The sequence below is a fragment of the Triticum urartu genome, chromosome 4A, assembly GCF_056163025.1.
Source record: "Triticum urartu cultivar PI428250 chromosome 4A, HENAU_Tu73, whole genome shotgun sequence".
NCBI lineage: Eukaryota > Viridiplantae > Streptophyta > Magnoliopsida > Poales > Poaceae > Triticum > Triticum urartu.
In genome coordinates, this window is record NC_141876.1 from 66,252,848 (window position 1) to 66,273,603 (window position 20,756).

The 20,756-nt window shown below is 43.4% G+C and overlaps 1 protein-coding gene across 33 annotated transcripts; it reads left to right on the plus strand.

Annotated features, from left to right (window-relative positions):
* Positions 1-12,217: 12,217 nt before the first annotated feature.
* LOC125550678 (uncharacterized) lies at positions 12,218-18,006 on the plus strand. 33 transcript variants are annotated; one of them, XR_015600307.1, is made up of 9 exons: positions 12,218-12,688; positions 12,769-13,998; positions 14,072-14,402; positions 14,484-14,597; positions 14,845-14,901; positions 14,966-15,055; positions 15,129-15,171; positions 16,891-16,979; positions 17,616-18,006. XR_015600307.1 is itself a non-coding variant. In XM_087517794.1 (9 exons), the coding sequence occupies exons 2-8, from the start codon at positions 12,966-12,968 to the stop codon at positions 16,973-16,975; spliced, it is 450 nt and encodes a 149-aa protein (XP_087373920.1). In that variant the 5' UTR covers positions 12,224-12,688; positions 12,769-12,965; the 3' UTR covers positions 16,976-16,979; positions 17,616-18,006. The 33 variants fall into 33 exon arrangements, 5 of the variants coding, with proteins under 5 accessions (XP_087373920.1, XP_087373922.1, XP_087373917.1 ...); XR_015600309.1 differs by having other exon boundaries at positions 14,484-14,582; XR_015600301.1 differs by having other exon boundaries at positions 12,219-12,688; positions 14,484-14,658.
* Positions 18,007-20,756: the final 2,750 nt, after the last annotated feature.

Genomic DNA, 20,756 nt, shown 5'->3' on the forward strand with positions numbered 1-20,756 from the left:
AAAAGGTATGTGAGGTGGAGCTGCAGCAAGCGACTAGCATATATGGTGGCTAACATACGCAAATGAGAGCGAGAAGAGAAGGCAAAGCACGGTCGAGAAACTATGATCAAGAAGTGATCCTAGAACAACCTACGTCAAGCATTACTCCAACACCGTGTTCACTTCCCGGACCCCGCCGAGAAGAGACCATGACGGCTACACACGAGGTTGATGCATTTTAATTAAGATAAGTTTCAGTTTTTCTACAACCGGACATTAACAAATTCCCATCTGCCCATAACCGCGGGCACGGCTTTCAAAAGTTCAAATCCCTGCAGGGGTGTCCCAACTTAGCCCATCACAAGCTCTCACGGTCAATGAAGGATATTCCTTCTCCCAGGAAGACCCGATCAGGCTCGGAATCCCGGTTACAAGACATTTCGACAATGGTAAAACAAGACCAGCAAAGCCACCCAGATGTGCCGACAAATCCCGATAGGAGCTGCACATATATCGTTCTCAGGGCACATCGGATGAGCAAGACGTCGGGTAAGCCAGCACAGAGTTGCCCCTCGTAGCCCCGGACATCGCTCAGTTGGACCAACATTAGAGAAGCACTGGCCCGGGGGGGTTAAATAAAGATGACCCTTGAGCCGGCCGACCCAAGGGAAAGAAAAGGCTAGGTGGCAAGTGGTAAAACCAATGTTGGGCCTTGCTGGAGGAGTTTTATTCAAGGCGAACTGTCAAGGGGTTCCCATTATAACCCAACCGTGTAAGGAACGCAAAATCAAGGAACATAACACCGGTATGATGGAAACTAGGGCGGTAAGAGTGGAACAAAACACCAGGCATAAGGCCGAGCCTTCCACCCTTTACCAAGTATATAGATGCATTAATTAAATAAGAGATATTGTGATATCCCAACATATAATCATGTTCCAACAAGGAACAAACTCCAATCTTCACCTGCAACTAACAATGCTATAAGAGGGGCTGAGCAAAGCGGTAACATAGCCAAACAACGGTTTGCTAGGACAAGGTGGGTTAGAGGCTTGGCTTAGCAACATGGGAGGCATGATATAGCAAGTGGTAGGTATCGCAGCATAGGCGTAGCAAAAGAGCGAGCATCTAGCAAGCAAAGATAGAAGTGATTTCGAGGGTATGTTCATCTTGCCTGAGATCCCGCAAGGAAGAAGAACGAGTCCATGAAGAAGACAAATGGACGTAGTCGAACGGATCCTCACAACACGACGTTATCGGAACCAACCCGAAGAAGCAACACCGGAAAGAAGCAAACAATCATGGTAAACAACCATCACATAAGCATGGCACGATGCACAATCAAGTATGATGCATGTCTGGTTTAATGAGGCATGGCATGGCAAATTGCACAAACAACCCTACAAATTAAGTGGAGCTCAATATGCAATGAGTTGCATATTGACAAAACACCCCATGACTTATTTAGTTCGATCTCGTTTATGAACTCAACAATATTAAATGTTGTTAAGCATGTCAAGAGGTGAAACATAAAGGAATTATCCATCTAAACAATTTAAATGGGGCCGGATATAGCAACCAACAAATCCGGTAAATCCCCATATGCATTTATCAATTTGGTGCAACAACAATTTAAACATTTTAATTGTTGTTATCATGATGCGGATGACGTGAACAAGTTTTATGCAATTATTATTAAAAGTTGACAAGCGCATTAAGAAGCATTTGTCATCGTGGCGGAAACGAAAGGGGTGCCACGACAATGACAGCGGAAATGGTGCCACGGTAACATTCCGGTTCCGATAGCTCACAGAGATACCGGTGCAAAAGGAAAAGTGACGGGAGCGTGACATGCGATAGAAGGTGGGGTGATCCCGGTAACCGGGTTCCCACGAGACGACGACATGGCAACGGGGAACATGCAAGAAACACGTCGGGCATGGTGCAACCGCGAGCATTTCATACAACATATGCATTCGTCCACGGGCGGTCGTTTCGGGGTTATACCTTCGAAGCGTGCGTTATCGGAGCGGTTCGGGTCAAGCGGTGTAGTCGTTCTCGCATGCATCTAGGGTCGACGGAAGAGGTTCTCGCGATCTCGGCGACGGTAGTTGTACATGTTGGCGGTAGTCGAACTTGACGGTTCTGTTACACGGTTCTTCGGAGACGGTAGTGGTATACGGTACTTTCGGCCATGGTAGTCGTACACGCATTCGGAGAGGAACTCGGCGTTTCGGTGCGGCATAGGGGTACATGTCGATGGTCGTGTCGTGGTACTCGGCGTTCGTTTTAGTACTCGTTCGAGCATCCGTGTGGTCTTTTCGATGGTGTACTTGGCGATATTTGAGACGACCTTGACGCATCCGTGTGTAGAGGTACTTGGCGGTTTCGGTAACGTAGTTGTACATGCGTCGTCGAACTTGTCGAATCCAAATGTTGGCCGCTGTGGTACTTGGCGCTAATCCATGTTCGGTGGTCGAACTTGACGTCAACAGCAATAGCAAGTGGAGGTACATGATGACAATGGGGCGTCGCCGTCGTCCACTACGGCAGACAGGGCATGAAGGTCGTGGTGGTACTTCTCGAGGTAGAAGCAGGAGAAGGCCGGGTCGTGTGCTCGTCAGCAGGCAGCGAAACACGCTGTTGCTGCTCGAAGAAGGCGGCGGCGCGCTTGCGACCGAACGGAGGGAGGAAGAGGCGCGGGCGCGAGGTGACGAAGCAGCAACTGCAAGGGCAGAGCGAGGTCGGCGCTGCGGCGCAGCTCCAAGGTGGCAAGGCAGCAGGGGGAACCGGGCAGGAGGAAGGAGAGGCCGGCGGCTGTGTACAAGAAGCAACCGAGGCGCGACTTCGGTCCATGGCGATGGCGAGGCGGGTCAAGGGCGGCGGCGCTCCTGGTTCCAGCGGGAGGAAGAACATCCCAGTCGCCGCTCGGGAGGCGCGAAGCAGAGGGAGGAGAGGAGGCTCCAGCTTGGTCGTGGCCTCGTCGGCCGGCGAGGTGGAGCTCCGGTAGTGGCTGATGGACAGAGGAGCTGGGTGGCTATGCGCGGGATCCAGAGAGAGAGAGAGAGATGGGGGTCGTGTGGGATCGAGAGGAAAGGAGTCGAGGGGATCGGGATCGAGCCGAGGGCTCTGCGTGAAGGAAATATGCCCTAGAGGCAATAATAACGTTATTATTTATTTCCTTATATCATGATAAATGTTTATTATTCATGCTAGAATTGTATTAACCGGAAACATAATACATGTGTGAATACATAGACAAACAGAGTGTCACTAGTATGCCTCTAGTTCACTAGCTCGTTGATCAAAGATGGTTATGTTTCCTAACCATAGACATGAGTTGTCATTTGATTAACGGGATCACATCATTAGGAGAATGGTGTGATTGATTTGACCCATTCCGTTAGCATAGCACTTGATCGTTTAGTTTGTTGCTATTGCTTTCTTCATGACTTATACATGTTCCTATGACTATGAGATTATGCAACTCCCGTTTACCGGAGGAACACTTTGTGTGCCACCAAACGTCACAATGTAACTGGGTGATTATAAAGGTGCTCTACAGGTGTCTCCGAAGGTACTTGTTGGGTTGGCGTATTTCGAGATTAGGATTTGTCACTCCGATTGTCGAAGAGGTATCTCTGGGCCCTCTCTATAATACACATCACTCAAGCCTTGCAAGCATTGCAACTAATAAGTTAGTTGCGGGATGATGTATTACGGAACGAGTAAAGAGACTTGCCGGTAACGAGATTGAACTAGGTATTGAGATACCGACGATCGAATCTCGGTCAAGTAACATACCGATGACAAAGGGAACAACGTATGTTGTTATGCGGTCTGACCGATAAAGATCTTCGTACAATATGTAGGAGCCAATATGGTCATCCAGGTCCCGCTATTGGTTATTGACCAGAGAGGTGTCTCAGTCATGTCTACATAGTTCTCGAACCCGCAGGGTCTGCACGCTTAACGTTCATTGATGATATAGTACTATATGATTTATGTATGTTGATGACCGAATGTTGTTCGGAGTCCGAGATGAGATCACGGACATGACGAGGAACTCCGAAATGGTCCGGAGATAAAGTTTGATATATGGGATAGTAGTGTTTGATCTTCGGAAGGGTTCCGGAATTCACCGGAAGGGGTTCCGGATGTTTCCCGAAATGTTTGGGCACGAGAACACTTTATCTGGGCCAAAGGGGAAAGCCCACGAGGCTTTTGGAAAGTGCAAAAGGAAGTTTTGCGGAGACCAGAGGCTAGACGCCAGGAACCCTGGCGTCTAGGGGGTAGACGCCGGGAACCCTGGCGTCTAGCCCTGGAGTCCGAGAAGGACTCTTGCCTTTCGGGTGAAACCGACTTTGAGGAGGCTTTTACTCCAAGTTTCGACCCCAGGGCTCAACATATAAATAGAGGGGTAGGGCTAGCACCAAAGACACATCAAGAAACACCAAGCCGTGTGCCGGCAACCCCGCCCCCTCTAGTTTATCCTCCCTCATAGTTTTCGTAGTGCTTAGGCGAAGCCCTGCGGAGATTGTTCTTCACCAACACCGTCACCACGCCATTGTGCTGCCGGAACTCATCTACTAATTCGCCCCTCTTGCTGGATCGAGAAGGCGAGGACGTCACCGATCCGAACGTGTGCAGAACTCGGAGGTGCCGTGCTTTCGGTACTTGGATCGGTCGGACGTGAAGACGTACGACTACATCAACCACGTTGATATAACGCTTCCGCGAACGGTCTACGAGGGTATGCAAACAACACTCTCCCCTCTCGTTGCTATGCATCACCATGATCTTGCGTGTGCGTAGGAATTTTTTTGAAATTACTACGTTCCCCAATAGTGGCATCCGAGCCTAGGTTTTATGCGTTGATGTTGTGCACGAGTAGAACACAAGTGAGTTGTGGGCGATATAAGTCATACTGCTTACCAGCATGTCATACTTTGGTTCAGCGGTATTGTTGGATGAAGTGGCCCGGACCGACATGACGCGTACGCTTACGCGAGACTGGTTCTACCGACGTGCTTTGCACACAGGTGGCTGGCGGGTGTTAGTTTCTCCAACTTTAGTTGAACCAAGTGTGGCTACGCTCGGTCCTTGCGAAGGTTAAAACAGCACCAACTTGACAAACTATCATTGTGGTTTTGATGCGTAGGTAAGAACGGTTCTTGCTAAGCCCGTAGCAGCCACGTAAAACTTGCAACAACAAAGTAGAGGACGTCTAACTTGTTTTTGCAGGGCATGTTGTGATGTGATATGGTCAAGACATGATGCTAAATTTTATTGTATGAGATGATCATGTTTTGTAACCGAGTTATCGGCAACTGGCAGGAGCCATATGGTTGTCGTTTTATTGTATGCAATGCAATCGCGATGTAATGCTTTACTTTATCACTAAGCGGTAGCGATAGTCGTAGAAGCATAAGATTGGCGAGACGACAACGATGCTACGATGGAGATCAAGGTGTAGCGCCGGTGACGATGGTGATCATGACGGTGCTCCGAAGATGGAGATCGCAAGCACAAGATGATGATGGCCATATCATATCACTTATATGGATTGCATGTGATGTTTATCTTTTATGCATCTTATCTTGCTTTGATTGACGGTAGCATTATAAGATGATCCCTCACTAAATTATCAAAGTATAAGTGTTCTCCTAAGTATGCACCATTGCGAAAGTTCTTCGTGCTGAGACACCACATGATGATCGGGTGTGATAGGCTCTACGTTCAAATACAACGGGTGCAAAACAGTTGCACACGCGGAATACTCAGGTTTAACTTGACGAGCCTAGCATATAACAGATATGGCCTCAGAACACGGAGACCGAAAGGTCGAGCGTGAATCATATAGTAGATATGATCAACATATTGATGTTCACCATTGATACTACTCCATCTCACATGATGATCGAACATGGTTTAGTTGATTTGGATCACGTGATCACTTAGAGGATTAGAGGGATATCTTTCTAAGTGGGAGTTCTTAAGTAATATGATTAATTGAACTTTAATTTATCATGAACTTAGTCCTGCTAGTATTAGCATACCTATGTTGTAGATCAATAGCTCGCGATGTTGCTCCCAGTTTATTGTGTTCCTAGAGAAAAATTATGTTGAAAAATGTTAGTAGCAATGATCCGTGATCTGAGGATTATCCTCATTGCTTCACAGAAGAATTATGTCTTTGATGCACCGCTAGGTGACAGACCTATTGCAGGAGCAGATGCAGACGTTATGAATGTTTGTCTAGCTCAATATGATGACTACTTGATAGTTTAGTGCACCATGCTTAACAACTTAGAATCAGGATTTCAAAGACGTTTTGAACGTCATGGACCATATGAGATGTTCCAGGAGTTGAAGTTAATATTTCAAGCAAATACCCGAGTTGAGAGATATGAAGTCTCCAACAAGTTCTATAGCTAAAAGATGGAGGAGAATAGCTCAAGCAGTGAGCATGTGCTCAGATTGTCTGGGTACTACAATCACTTGAATCAAGTGGGAGTTAATCTTCCAGATAAGATAGTGATTGACAGAATTCTCTAGTCACAATCACCAAGTTAGTAGAACTTCGTGATGAACTATAGTATGCAAGGGATGACGAAAACGATTCCCGAGCTTTTCATTATGATGAAATCGATGAAGGTAGAAGTAAAGAAAGAGCATCAAGTGTTGATGGTAGACAAGACCACTAGTTTCAAGAAAAGGGCAAAGGGAAGAAGGGGAACTTCAAGAAGAACGGCAAGCAAGTTGCTGCTCAAGTGAAGAAGCCCAAGTCTGGTCCTAAGCCTAAGACTAAGTGCTTCTACTGCAAAGGGATTGGTCACTGGAAGCGGAACTTCCCCAAGTATTTGGCGGATAAGAAGGATGGCAAAGTGAACAAAGGTATATTTGATATACAGATTATTGATGTGTATTTTACTAGTGTTCGTAGCAACCCCTCGGTATTTGATACTGGTTCAGTTGCTAAGAGTAGTAACTCGAAACGGGAGTTGCAGAATGAATATAGACTAGTTAAGGGTGAAGTGACGATGTGTGTTGGAAGTGGTTCCAAGATTGATATGATCATCATCGCACACTCCCTATACTTTTGGGATTAGTGTTGAACCTAAATAAGTGTTATTTGGTGTTTGCGTTGAGCATGAATATGATTTGATCATGTTTATTGCAATACGGTTATTCATTTAAGTAAGAGAATAAATTGTTGTTCTGTTTACAGATATGGTTACACACCCAATGAAAATGGTTCATTGGATCTCGATCATAGTGATACACATATTCATAATATTGAAACCAAAAGATGCAAAGTTAATAATGATAGTGCAACTTATTTGTGGCACTGCCGTTTAGGTCATATTGGTGTAAAGCGCATGAAGAAACTCCATGCTGATGGACTTTTGGAATCACTTGATTATGAATCAGTTGATGCTTGCGAACCATGCCTCATGGGCAAGATGACTAAGACTCCGTTCTCCGGAACAATGCAGCAAGCAACATATTTGTTGGAAATCATGCATACTGATGTATGTGGTCCGATGAATATTGAAGCTCGCGGTAGATATCATTATTTTCTGATCTTCACAGATGATTTGAGCAGATATGAGTATATCTACTTGATGAAACACAAGTCTGAAACATTTGAAAAGTTCAAAGAATTTTAGAATGAAGTGGAGAATCATCGTAACAAAATAAAAGTTTCTACGATATGATCACAGAAGTAAAATATTTGAGTTACGAGTTTGGCCTTCAGTTAAAAACAATGTGAAATAGTTTCACTAGTCACGCCACCTGGAACACCACAGTGTAATGGTGTGTCCGAACATCATAACCATACTTCATTATATATGGTGCGATCTATGATGTCTCTTACCGATCTACCACTATCGTTTGGGGGTTATGCATTAGAGACAGCTGCATTCACGTTAAATAGGGCACCATCTAAATCCGTTGAGATGACACCGTATGAACTATGGTTTGGCAAGAAACCTAAGCTGTCGTTTCTTAAAGTTTGAGGTTGCAATGCTTATGTGAAAAAGTTTCAACCTGATAAGCTCTAACTCAAATCGGAGAAGTGCATCTTCATAGGATACCCAAAAGAAAATGTTGGGTACACCTTCTATCACAGATCCGAAGGCAATATATTCGTTGCTTTGAATGGATCCTTTCTAGAAAAGGAGTTTCTCTCGAAAGAAGTGAGTGGGAGGAAAGTAGAACTTGATGAGGTAACTGTACCTACTCCCTTATTGGAAAGTAGTTCATCACAGAAATCTGTTCATGTGACTAATACACCGATTAGTGAGGAAGCTAATGATGATGATCATGTAACTTCAGATCAAGTTACTACCGAACCTCGTAGGTAAACCAGAGTGAGATCCGCACCAGAGTGGTACGGTAATCCTGTTCTGGAGGTCATGTTACTTGACCATGACGAGCCTACGAACTATGAGGAAGCGATGATGAGCCCAGATTCCGCGAATTGGCTTGAGGCCATGAAATCTAAGATGAGATCCATGTATGAGAACAAAGTATGGACTTTGATTGACTTGCCCAATGATCGGCGAGCCATTGAGATTAAATGGATCTTCAAGAGGAAGACGGACGCTGATAGTAGTGTTACTATCTACAAAGCTAGAATTGTCGCAAAAAGGTTTTCGACAAGTTCAAGGTGTTGACTACGATAAGAGTTTCTCACTCGTATCTATGCTTAAGTCTGTCCGAATCATGTTAGCAATTGGCGCATTTTATGAAATCTGGCAAATGGATAAACAAAACTGTATTCCTTAATGGATTTATTAAAGAAGAGTTGTATATGATACAACCAGAAGGTTTTGTCAATCCTAAAGGTACTAATAAAATATGCAAGCTCCAGCGATCCATCTATGGACTGGTGCAAACATCTCGGAGTTGGAATATACGCTTTGATAAGTTGATCAAAGCATAGAGTTTTATACAGACTTGCGGTGAAGCCTGTATTTACAAGAAAGTGAGTGGAAGCACTACAACATTTCTGATAAGTATATGTGAAAGACATATTATTGATCGGAGATATTGTAGAATTATTCTGCAAAGCATAAAGGAATGTTTGAAAGGAGTTTTTCAAAGAAAGACCTCGGTGAAGCTGCTTACATATTGAGCATCATGATCTATAGAGATAGATCAAGACGCTTGATAAGTTTTTCAATGAGTACATACCTTGACAAGATTTTGAAGTAGTTCAAAATGGAACAGTCAAGAAGGAGTTCCTGCCTGTGTTACAAAGGTGTGAAGTCGAGTAAGACTCAAAACCCGACCACGGCAGAAGATAGAGAGAGAATGAAAGTCATTCCCTATGCCTCAGCCATAGGTTCTATAAAGTATGCCATGCTGTGTACCAGACCTATTGTATACCCTGCCCTGAGTTTGGCAAGGGAGTACAATAGTGATCTAGGAGTAGATCACTGGACATTGGTCAAAATTATCCTTAGTGGTTTTATAAAGGTTCGTCGTAAAGGGTTACGTCGATGCAAGTTTTGACACTGATCTAGATGACTCTAAGTCTCAATCTGGATACATATTAAAAGTGGGAGCAATTAGCTAGAGTAGCTCCATGCAGAGCATTGTTGACATAGAAATTTGCAAAATACTTACGGATCTGAATGTGGCAGACCCGTTGACTAAACTTCTCTCGCAAGAAAAACATGATCACACCTCAGTACTCTTTGGGTGTTAATCACATAGCGATGTGAACTAGATTATTGACTCTAGTAAACCCTTTGGGTGTTGGTCACATGTCGATGTGAACTATGGGTGTTAATCACATGGTGATGTGAACTATTGATGTTAAATCACATGGCGATGTGAACTAGATTATTGACTCTAGTGCAAGTGGGAGACTGAAGGAAATATGCCCTAGAGGCAATAATAAAGTTATTATTTATTTCCTTATATCATGATAAATGTTTATTATTCATGCTAGAATTGTATTAACCGGAAACATAATACATGTGTGAATACATAGACAAACAGAGTGTCACTAGTATGCCTCTACTTGACTAGCTCGTTGATCAAAGATGGTTATGTTTCCTAACCATAGACATGAGTTGTCATTTGATTAACGGGATCACATCATTAGGAGAATGGTGTGATTGACTTGATCCATTCCGTTAGCATAGCACTTGATCGTTTAGTTTGTTGCTATTGCTTTCTTCATGACTTATACATGTTCCTATGACTATGAGATTATGCAACTCCCGTTTACCGGAGGAACACTTTGTGTGCCACCAAACGTCATAATGTAACTGGGTGATTATAAAAGTGCTCTACAGGTGTCTCCGAAGGTACTTGTTGGGTTGGCGTATTTTGAGATTAGGATTTGTCACTCCGATTGTCGGAGAGGTATCTCTGGGCCCTCTCTATAATACACATCACTCAAGCCTTGCAAGCATTGCAACTAATAAGTTAGTTGCGGGATGATGTATTACGGAACGAGTAAAGAGACTTGCCGGTAACGAGATTGAACTAGGTATTGAGATACCGACGATCGAATCTCGGTCAAGTAACATACCGATGACAAAGGGAACAACGTATGTTGTTATGCGGTCTGACCGATAAAGATCTTCGTAGAATATGTAGGAGCCAATATGGGCATCTAGGTCCCGCTATTGGTTATTGACCAGAGAGGTGTCTCGGTCATGTCTACATAGTTCTCGAACCCGTAGGGTCCGCACGCTTAACATTCGTTGATGATATAGTACTATATGAGTTATGTATGTTGATGACCGAATGTTGTTCGGAGTCCGAGATGAGATCACGGACATGACAAGGAACTCCGGAATGGTCCGGAGATAAAGTTTGATATATGGGATAGTAGTGTTTGATCTTCGGAAGGGTTCCGGAATTCACCGGAAGGGGTTCCAGATGTTTCCCGAAATGTTTGGGCACGAGAACACTTTATCTGGGCCAAAGGGAAAAGCCCACGAGGCTTTTGGAAAGTGCAAAAGGAAGTTTTGCAGAGACCAGAGGCTAGACGCCAGGAACCCTGGCGTCTAGGGGGTAGACGCTGGGAACCCTGGCGTCTAGGGGGTAGACGCCGGGAACCCTGGCGTCTAGCCCTGGAGTCCGAGAAGGACTCTTGCCTTTCGGGTGAAACCGACTTTGAGGAGGCTTTTACTCCAAGTTTCGACCCCAGGGCTCAACATATAAATAGAGGGGTAGGGCTAGCACCAAAGACACATCAAGAAACACCAAGCCGTGTGCCGGCAACCCCGCCCCCTCTAGTTTATCCTCCGTCATAGTTTTCGTAGTGCTTAGGCGAAGCCCTGTGAAGATTGTTCTTCATCAACACCGTCACCACGCCGTTGTGCTGCCGGAACTCATCTACTACTTCGCCCCTCTTGCTGGATCGAGAAGGCGAGGACGTCACTGAGCCGAACGTGTGCAGAACTCGGAGGTGCCGTGCTTTCGGTACTTGGATCGGTCGGACGTGAAGACGTATGACTACATCAACCGCGTTGATATAACGCTTCCGCAAACGGCCTACGAGGGTATGTATACAACACTCTCCCCTCTCGTTGCTATGCATCACCATGATCTTGCGTGTGCGTAGGAATTTTTTTGAAATTACTACGTTCCCCAACACTACGGCGCTGAGGAGAAGGGTTCGGCTGCGCTAGGGGATCGATAGGAGGCGGCGTCAGAGGAAAAGGTCGACGGAGAGATGCTCGTTAGGGTTACGGGAGGAGTGGGCTGACTGCTGTTGGGCCTGCGGCTACAGGAGACCCAAGAGGCAAGGCTAGGCTCTCTCTCTCTCTACTAAAAGAAAAGAAAAAAACAGAGATTAAGAAAGAAAAGAAAGAGGGGTTAGGGGAAGAAGTTGGACACGTAGATAATTTTCCCGGGCTCACAAAAATGTGCTTGTTCCGGGAAAATAGAAAAGGCCATGATTGAGAGATCTAAATTCAAATCCATTTAAATTTAATTCAAATGGTTTGAATAAGTTCAAGGTAATGAAGAGTCCAAAAATATTCAGATTTTTGGTGGAGCTCCGGAAAATGACGAAAGAATAAATGGCAAGGTTAGAGAGCAACTCAAAGTAGAAAAGACTTGAGAGTTTAAATTGCAAGTGTGTCACGGTAATTCCAGAAGAATGGAAATATTTATAATAGCTCCCTAATATCGGGAAGATTGAACATACAAAGGATGAAGGGGGTGCTAGGCAGGCTCGCGTCGGTCCATGTGTCGCTATGAATTGAGGATGAAGGGGGTGCTACCCCCACACACACACGGACCGTCAGCCCGCATCTCTGGCCGCTCGCACACCCTAGCTGTCTCTCTCCTCTGCTCCGCCGCTCCAGCCGCCTCTCCCCCGCTTCCCTCCCCTCCACTCACGAACCCTAGCGTCGGCGCCACACCCTGCGCAGCCGCTGCATCCCTCCCCACTCTCCACTCGACCCCAACTCCGGGGGTCTCCTCTCCCTCCAGCATCGCCGCTCCACCCTCTCCCGCGACCCTCACCTTCCTTCCTCTCCAAAGGAAGGGAAGGGAAGGGCAGGGAAGGCCCCAGATCGAGCGGAGCGACGCCCAGATCCGCAGCGGCACCGGCACCAGCGCGCCGTCGTCCACCTGGTTCTCGAGGAAGGCCATGGATGGGGGCGGAACCATAGTCCCACACCCGTCCTCCTCGACGTCTGCGACGGGCTGCAGCACCTAGGCTTCAAAGGTACGCACGCACGCCCTCCATCATCCTCCCCTCCCCTCTTCTTCTTTTGGATGACCCCTACAGTTGGGTGGTTTCTGTAGGTAGGCCATCACAATGGAAACAGAAGGATGAGCACCATGGCGGGCGTGCAGATGTAGGCCATCGTCATCGCCATGTCCCCTAGATTGACAAGCGGCCGGCCGGATTCGAGACCAAGCACCCCTGTGGGCTTCCTGTTCTGGCTCCTCAACGCCACCACGGCTGCGGGATCCATGACCATGGCTGCCCGAGCGCCCAGATGCAGGGCGGTTCCGAACCCAAAGCGCAGTTTACAGGTAGTACGAGGGCAGTTAATGAATATACTTGCGCGCTTTTACTCTTAGGCAAATCACTAATCATTCAAAAGGCTTATTAGTGTTGATTTTGTAAGGTTATTGGGATACACAAGAACTAGCAATACCACATAAAAAAGAGTCTAGAACTGGGCATTTTTAAATCTGGATAGTTGTTGTAGTGCCTGATTATGACAACAAGAAGAAAAAAATAGCAGAATAATTGTTTGCAGGGATACATAGATCTTTCTTCTATCATGGTTATCAAGATAGGATTTGTTAACGTACACTATATAGTACAAAAGGTTGTTTATCATATACTGCAAATCATTAGTTTTACGTCAGTCTATTACATCAGAGTAGATGTCTCTATCTTATCTTGATTGATAGGAAGTCCACATATTGAACCTTCAAGATGGTTTGAAATGGACCTGGACAATGTGAATTGGGGCCAGTATCTAAACACTCTGTTTTGGATCCTCAACTATTGGGATTCAATCATTACGCTGGCTGGAGAGGTTGAGAATCCGAAGATAACTCCTTCCTACATGTTTTTGGTGACAGTTTGCTTGATACAATAGATGGATGTTATGTTTAGATATGTTGTGCTCGATGGATCAGTCTTCTTGCTTTGTTTATTCATGCTTTTTAGGAGAATATTTAGCCATGTTGATATGTTTGTCCCCTGTATGTTTAGATATGTTGCCTCGATGGACCTGGTTATAATAATATAATTGATTTTCTATAATTGTTGTTGTGGGTTCGTCAAGCATTAATTGGGTGGATGGGAGCAGCAGCGGCGGTGTTGCGTTCTCTTTCATGAAACTGACCCCACTTTCTCGTTCTTATTACCTTGTGCGATTTGATTCCTCACTTTTCCTTTCTTCTGTTTCCTTTCCTCTTGCAGGATTGACGGGGCTGCTCTCATTTTTCGGTTTGCTACTGCTCCTTGCATTCTATGCTGCTCATTGTTGTCATAAGAACGTGAGGTGTTCTTCGGTACGATGCTCCTGACGTGTTTGATGAAATGTCTATAAGCTGATATGTTACTCATTCTCTCTTTCCTTCTCAGTTGGTTCTTGGGTCCTCCATGCCGTTAGCCATCAAGGTTGGGTTCCTTCCCACTCCCTTGCTCAATTTTTGCCTACTAAAAGCGATGTGTGCTGATGTATTGGTTTTGACAACCTCCCCGTGTGTGTGATCTTTGTTGGCATATCAAACGAGGATATTTGTTGGCATACCCGCTGGATTCTAGCAGACTAGCGCGGTGCTCGGGTGCCTAGCTTACTTCAGTTCTGAGTCAACGGCAATGAAGTAATCTGTTCCTGAATCCAGGGGGTATGCGTAGCTTACTTCAGTTCTGAGTCAGCGGCAACGAAGTAATCTGTTCCTGAATCCAGCGGGTATGCCTAGCTTAGTTCAGTTCTGAGTCAGCGGCAACGAAGTAATCTATTACTGAATCTTGCATGTAACTTTGATTGCAGCGGCCCATTCCCCTGTCGTGCCTGGACTAGCTAGATCGATTTTGGAGCTTGTCTATTCTGCCTTTGGCATTCCCTGGATTTCTGCTTGGATGTGTTGTGGTGATTATTTGACGGGTGGTCTACGACTCTAGGATGAGCCCATTTATTTTAGCACATGCATTACAATTTGTCTACTGTACCATCGACTTCCTTTCCCATATTTACTTTTATGTGCTCTCATCAGTTATGTTTTGTCTGTTTTTGGCTGACCCAATGCATTTTAATTCACCTATATGTACTACCATTGGTTGTCTTATATACATTTTCATGTGTTTTATCTGTCTGATCAGTTCTTCCTATGTTCTTTCTGTTTGTGTTGCAGATGATGCCGCTCTTCCACCATCTTGTCGGCTCACATGCTGTTATTCTTGCTGCCAAGGTTTGTGCTTCCTCTTTCGGTTCTATTTTCTTTTGCTCCTGTGAAGTATAATGATTTGTTGCAGTTAAGTTTGTCAGTTCCCGTTATGTGTTTGGGGTAACTGTCTACAGTTCAGTTTATCTGTTCTTCTGGTGCATCTTGTTCTAAACTTCTGGTAGGATGTGCTCCTATCACCTGAAGTATCAAAATCTTGTTAAGCGTTGGTCTGATGTTTTATATATTTTCAGCACCAAGGGCGATGTAGAAATGCAAGAACAGAACCTTTGCGAGGTAATTCAGTCAGCTATATGCATGTATGTTTTCTGCTATAGCGAGATCATTTATTTTATTTAGAAAATAGAACATGAAGTGTGATTACAAGAATCTACTACTGTTAGCATGAACAGGCTTTGTAATGTACCTACTGAATAATAGCATAATTGAATCCTTCCTAAGCAACGTCCGTCAACCAAGACTTCACATGCTTTGTTTTACTTTACGAAGAGTAGTATGTGGTGCTCCAATATTCAACTGTGTTCTTGAATTAGGAATTATGTTTTTTATAGTTAAAGTGCTTGTCTATTGATCTGGTGTATATAAGTGAAAGAAAACAAAAACAGACGGGGGATGGGAGCTTCTTGCTTTTGTTTTCCTTTTGTTTCTATTTGATAATTACTCTCTACTCTGATGCTTCAGTGTTTTTTTAATATCCCGTGTTATATTTTTTTGGTGCTACTTGGGCTTTCTGAGGTCCTTTTTGTTTTCGTTAAGAACAAAATAGAGTTACTTAATTTTAGATTTGAATGTTAGACACAGAGCTATGAGTCAATGTACTGGTTTGACAAGCTGTATTATCATATTCACCTGTGCTTTGGAAATTAAAAAGAATTACTTTGTTTTAGGTTTGAATGTCAAGAAAAAATAGAATGGGGTAAGGGAGCTCGCAATACAGATTCTAATTGTTACTTGGTGTTCTGATCCTTGTGTCTGCTCTTGTACTCCCTCTGTTCACTTTTATAAGACGTTTCAGACAGCTGAAATTGAGTTGTTTTGAGTCTTGTCTTAAATGTCTAAATGGTCTTACAAAAGTGAACGGAGGGAGTAATAATCTTTTGTGGGTGCCTTCACATGTAATCTATTGCCTCTCTGTCACGTTTTACTACAAAATTATGTCTCGACCATATGTATTTACATTACTCCTGTCAGCTTCTGATATTTAAATTATGATAGGACAATGCCTCTCTAGCTGTAACTGTGATACTCTTGATGTGCAAGTAAACACTACTAGGATAACTAAAAAAATCATGAAATGCGAGCAATTCTCGATTTAAATAGTGTGACCTTACATAATAGGAGCTAATCATTGTATCGTGTTCAAAATGGGTACTAGAAAATATGATTGAATAGCAAGTCCTGTAGAGTTACTACCATAAAGTTTATTTCTAACTGCATGATCTGAACTGCACATTCTGAAAGTATATTGCACCCCTGCCCTTGGGAAATTAGACTGCCATAGCAATACTTTTGTAAATAAATGACATTCGAACTTGATGGTTCAGTTTAAAGCTGCAGGCAGAGGCTTGCGGTAGGGAGGAAACCGTTATGCCAGTTGAAAACCAAGCCGTTTATTTGTGGGTGCATGATCTAGACTGTGCTTCTTTGAAAGTATGCTCTTGGGAGATTTAGCTATTGTGGTTTTGCTTGGTAAACGGCTTGGTTGTTAAACAAATGACATGCTAAAATGTTGGTTGTTAGAGCCTCCCTGTTCTTCTAAAAATAGTTCGGTTGTTAGTACAGAGGTGTGACACTATTTGGTCCTCTGGTATTGATTCATGATTTGTGCTTAATACATGATGTTGGTATCTGATCACTTTATTGCTCATGCCTCACTTGATGTTGCATGGCGTACAGGCGAAGTGCCAATGGAGTGGCATATCGTACTTCGCTACTACCTACACATGCGATTCCATTTGATTTCACTTTGATTTTTTTTCTGCTGATCGTTTCTAGGTGGTTGTTGATGAATCATGTGAGGATGGTGCAGAACTCACAAGAGGGAAAAGACCGAACTGCGGTAACCAAATCAAATAGCTGATAAGGTACAGATTTCTGAAGATATATGGTCTGCCCTAAACAAGCATATACATCATAGTACAAAGGGGAATTACATCTCTATTTTATGTTATATTTTCTGCTTGCTATCTTGTTCATGGACTCTCTGTAAGTGCATCGTTCTATTAGCAACCTTAGTGCCAGTGACTCAACAGTCAGCTATCAACCAGAATAGTAGGGCATTGAGCTTGTTTAAACTGTAGAGTACACATGCATATATTGTTACTCAGACATCAAGAAAACAGGAGATAAACATGTATGATGATCTACCATGTTATTACTCGGGTGTTGATTAGCATGTAGACATAGGTTTAGCAGAGAAGAAGTTTCAGTGATTTATCAGTTCAGGCTATGGAAGTAAACATGAGGCATTGAAGCTAATTTGAATTAGGCATGATGAACCAAACATTTTTGTAGTTGCCATTAGTGGGTCAACAGGGTAGGCATTTTCATGAGACAATATTGATTTTAATGATGGCTAATAATTACACTACTGCCTTTGTTTCAAAAGTAAAACTTTGCTATCTTTGACCTTGCCTCTAGGAAAAAATCATCAGCTCAAAACTGAAATACTCCGGATTTACTTGTTATATTTTAGATGTAATACTGTGTTGTTTGTGAAGGTTCACTTGGAAGTGGTTGAGGTAGCCTGACCTGGTGAGGATCCAGCTAACGAACTGACCTGGTGACGCGATGTGTACATTGGAGGAATTAGATCTTGTGCGTGCGGGAGTGGATCTTGCAATTGAAGTCGTCTCTCCGATGCAGAGGAGCAGCGGCGATGCAGTGGAAACTACAGGGTGAGTGAGAGATTGGAGAAGGAGGGGATGGTCATGAAGTGAGTAAGTGGATTAACATCGCTTGGTCAAGTAACTTTGGCTGGCCCATTATTGTGAATTTGTCATTTGTCTCTTGTAAGCCCACAACACGGTTTAAATATGTATTGGGAGTTTGGGACAATGAAATCAGATAAATGAAAGAAATTATAGCGCTTATAACGGTTTATAAAATGAAGTAACAAAGTGCATATCCAAGTTTAGTACATTTTAGAATGTGGTTGTTTGTTGTTATTCATTGTTAGGCTTGGCATTTGAATCTTTGTTAGATCGGAAGTGCCTTTGGTAGCATGGAATATTTGTATAACGCACTGTGGAGGCATGGTCTTTCTCAAGATGATCGGCAAGTGTTTGTTTGCCAAAGTTATGGCGGTTTGAAAAAAGTCGTTGGTGCATTGCTGTCGATCTCAAGATGGCTATGTGTTTATATTTTGCATAATCACTCTGAGGGTCATGATTTATAGTTTCTCTGAAATTTGCTCTTTAAGAATCATGTATCTATGTTAGACCCAGTGAGAAAAGGTGGCTTCCAAGCAGAGGATGCGGGAGTGTTGGCCACATTTGGTTTCAACTTGGGTGTCTAAATATTCTCACAATACTTGGCTCCCTCTCGCCCCTTGCGCCATTGGCGCAACGAGTCATCTAGTATGTTATAAAGAGAAGTCACCCTTCCCTCGGTTTAAATGGACCTAAGATCCATGCAATTTATTTAGTGAGTTTTAAAACGGGTTGCATGATGACATGATGCAATGCACATGACACGCAAGCAAATGACAAGGCAACAACAGCGAATAACTGGAAGACACCTGGCGCATCGGTCTCGGGGCGTCACAACACTCCACCACTACGAGAGGATCTCGTCCCGAGATCTAGAATGGCACCGGAGGGAAAAATGAAAGAGAAAGAGAAGAGGTAAAACTAAGTTGCTTCTTTGACAAACGAGTGAGACCAAAGAACCTTGAGAGGTTGAACAAATTGAAAGAAAAAAATACAACGAAGATGAACGAAGTTGAAAACAATCCGTTAGAAAAGTAACAAGGAACATTATGAGAACCTTGTAGGTTGACAGACATAAGAAAAAGGGTTGCAATGGACAAGAAGTACATGCAAGCACTCCGGTAGAAACGAGATGTACAAGGAGCGATAAGGATCAATTACGACAACACTCCGGTTGGAAATGGAAGGTAAAGAATATGAACTTGACAAGATGAGAGGATGCTTGAAAAGAGGACACGACACTCCGGTTAAAAGGATAAGCACGAAAAGAACATGGTCCTGACAATCCGAGATGACGAGTGAAGAGAGCAACACCATAATGCCTCCGGAAGAGATAAAAGAATGGAATCAAAAGAACGGAGGAGAAAACAACATCTTCTACCTCAAATAAGCTTGAAAAAGCACATTTAGGAGAAGGGTCGAACGGTATTGTTGGAAATCCAACAACGAAAAGAGTAATCTTGTTGTGGGCTTATGGAGAACATCTCAAAAACTTGAGGTGAAAACTTGCCACAAACAGAAACGATTGCTTGGATTGATGTCAACAAGGAGAGGAGAAGCTTATTTCACCGGGAGGATAAATGAAGAACTTGGGTCATTTATAAACACCATAATTAGCAACAATCCTTAGGGAAAGCTTTAGGTGAAATATAACCCCAGATAACTCCAATGAAGAGATTGGTGGATTTAAAATATCTCATTCTTGACAACATGTGAATCATGAAACACGAGCTCAAATTGTCAAGAATGACATAACACCACCTCACAAGATAAGAGAGAAAGAATTGCACTCCGGATTGCAAGATGAGGAAAACTTAAGCTCCTCTGAAAAGAATCTCGATGAACCCTTCGAGAAGGTATTTAAATCCTTGATGAACCACCATGTAGAGCCTTCATGAAGAACTCCGGTAACAAAAGGATGATCAAACGAAAGGAAAGAGAAGTTGAAAACACAAGGTGAAACCTTGCGATGATTTAGATGGAGCTTCGCGGCGAGATAATGCGGAAAAACTTGGAACTCCCGAAAGAAATATGAATAAAAGAAATCAAGAATTTTGATGAACCTCCGGAATAAGGAATTACTCACTTGGATGAAACAAGAATAAGAATTACATTATGCTTATCCTTTATCAATTAAATTGATGACGAGCAAACGGATTTGGCATACTACTTATCTCGTTGAAGAGGATTAAGAGAGATATAGCATAACTTGAGAAGGTCTTCAACGAACCACCAGTAGGATTGGAAAGAATGAATGAATTGATATGATAACCAAGGAAGAGAACTCTTGAACGAACCGCCGAAAGAAATGAAAATGAACAAAGAAAAGATAAGGAAAACACCGGGAAGAATTAGCAAATGAACGAAGATGCTTGAGAGAATTTAGATACAAGTGAACGAAGAGATTATAAACTGATTAGAGGATATTTGAACGATGCACCAGTAAGATTTGGGGAAAGATAGCTGAAAGCCGAGAATGAATAAATCTTCTGAAATGATGGGCTCCGGAGAATCAAACTGAAAATACTCTTGAATAGCTCCTGATGGGTGAAAAGGATTCTCACAATTGAAAACAAATATGAGAGGATGGCAACAAGCTAGAATCACGAATCTTTGAGGGAAACGGATAAGATTTGAGAGAAAAAAAATCTTCTTTAGTCTTCAAATGTTGAGAATGACGACGAGAAACACCACCATTAATTGTTGAGATACTCCGGGATGACGAATAGAAAGGTTGAACCAACGGTAAAAAGAATTTGACAGATCTTGAAGAAATACATATGACTCATGATAATTCATTCTTACGTCAAACTTTAGAAGATTTGAGAATAGCTCCGGAAAAATTAGAAGAGTTAGGTAAGATCCTGGGAAAAGACCTGTGGGTTAGGGCCCACTCAAAAGATACACCATATAATGATTTAAAATAGAGAA